The sequence below is a fragment of the Eimeria mitis genome, genomic scaffold (genome assembly GCF_000499745.2).
Source record: "Eimeria mitis Houghton genomic scaffold, Emh_scaff11664, whole genome shotgun sequence".
Classification (NCBI taxonomy): Eukaryota; Apicomplexa; class Conoidasida; order Eucoccidiorida; family Eimeriidae; genus Eimeria; species Eimeria mitis.
The window spans coordinates 1-965 of record NW_024012224.1 but is presented as its reverse complement, the minus strand read 5'-3'; the positions used below and the strand labels follow the sequence as shown (position 1 = coordinate 965).

The 965-nt window shown below is 58.7% G+C and overlaps 1 protein-coding gene across 1 annotated transcript; it reads left to right on the top strand.

Annotated features, from left to right (window-relative positions):
* Positions 1-261: 261 nt before the first annotated feature.
* EMH_0100580 (uncharacterized protein) lies at positions 262-950 on the top strand (the record flags this gene model as incomplete). The annotated part of the gene is made up of 2 exons (XM_038022190.1): positions 262-698; positions 917-950. 2 exons carry the CDS (start codon positions 262-264, stop codon positions 948-950), a joined length of 471 nt encoding a protein of 156 aa, XP_037878044.1.
* Positions 951-965: the final 15 nt, after the last annotated feature.

Here is a 965-nt window from a genome sequence, read left to right as displayed (position 1 = left end):
CTCCTTGTGCTGCTGCTGCTCCCTCTGCTGGTGCTGCCGGTGCTGTGTCTGCTGCTGCTAGTAGTGCTTCCGCTGCTGCTGTTCGTATCGTTTCGGCTGCTTCCGTTGCTGCTCCCGCTGCAGCTGCCTCTGCAGCTGCCGCTGTTACTTCGCTGCCTCCACTGACACTGCTGCTGCCATTACTGCTGGTAATACTGCTTCTGCTGCTGCTGCTGCTGCTGCTGCTGCTACTGCTGCTGCAGGTTTAGCGCAGATGGCGATATGATCGACCCTTCTGGGAACTTTGCTGCGGTGGAGCCGACGATAACCTACCGCCTCTGCGTGTACACTGCAGCAGATGCAGCTGCAACTGCTGCTGTGGCTAGAGGCCTGACGGACATGTACCGCCGCTGCAGCAGCAAAGTGCAGCAGCAAAAACGCGCAGAGGTGGACGAGGAGGGCCAGGAGCAGCAGCAGCAGTGGCGGAGTGACCTGATGATGCTGCAGCAGTATGAGGAGCAGCTACTGCAGCAGCTCTCGTTTCTCCCTCTAGACGACCCGGACGTTCCTGCTGCTGTTGCTGCAGCAGCAAAACACGTCGCTGAGACGAAGCACTCAGTGGCAGACTCCGCACCGTCTGCTGCCTGGGTCGAAGAGATTCTTGTGAGTCTTACCTCTGTTGCTACGAGTGCAGCAGCTGCTGCTCTGCTCTTGGGCTGGTGCTGCTGCAGCTGCTGCTGCATCTGGGTCTGTCGCTGGGGGTGGTGCTGCTGTGTTGGTTGTTTTTTGGCCTCGGGGGTTTGTTGTTTCTCCTGCTTCTGCTGGAGCTTCCGCTGTGGCTGGGGGGGAGTTCAGAACACTATATGTGGCTCTTATGTTTCTGTTGGTGTTGCTGCTCGTCATATGCACCTCTGGTCTGCCTGGGGTGTACGTGCAGCCGAGCAAGTACGCGCAGGATCTGCCCGTGGTAGAAAACCCGCCAAAGA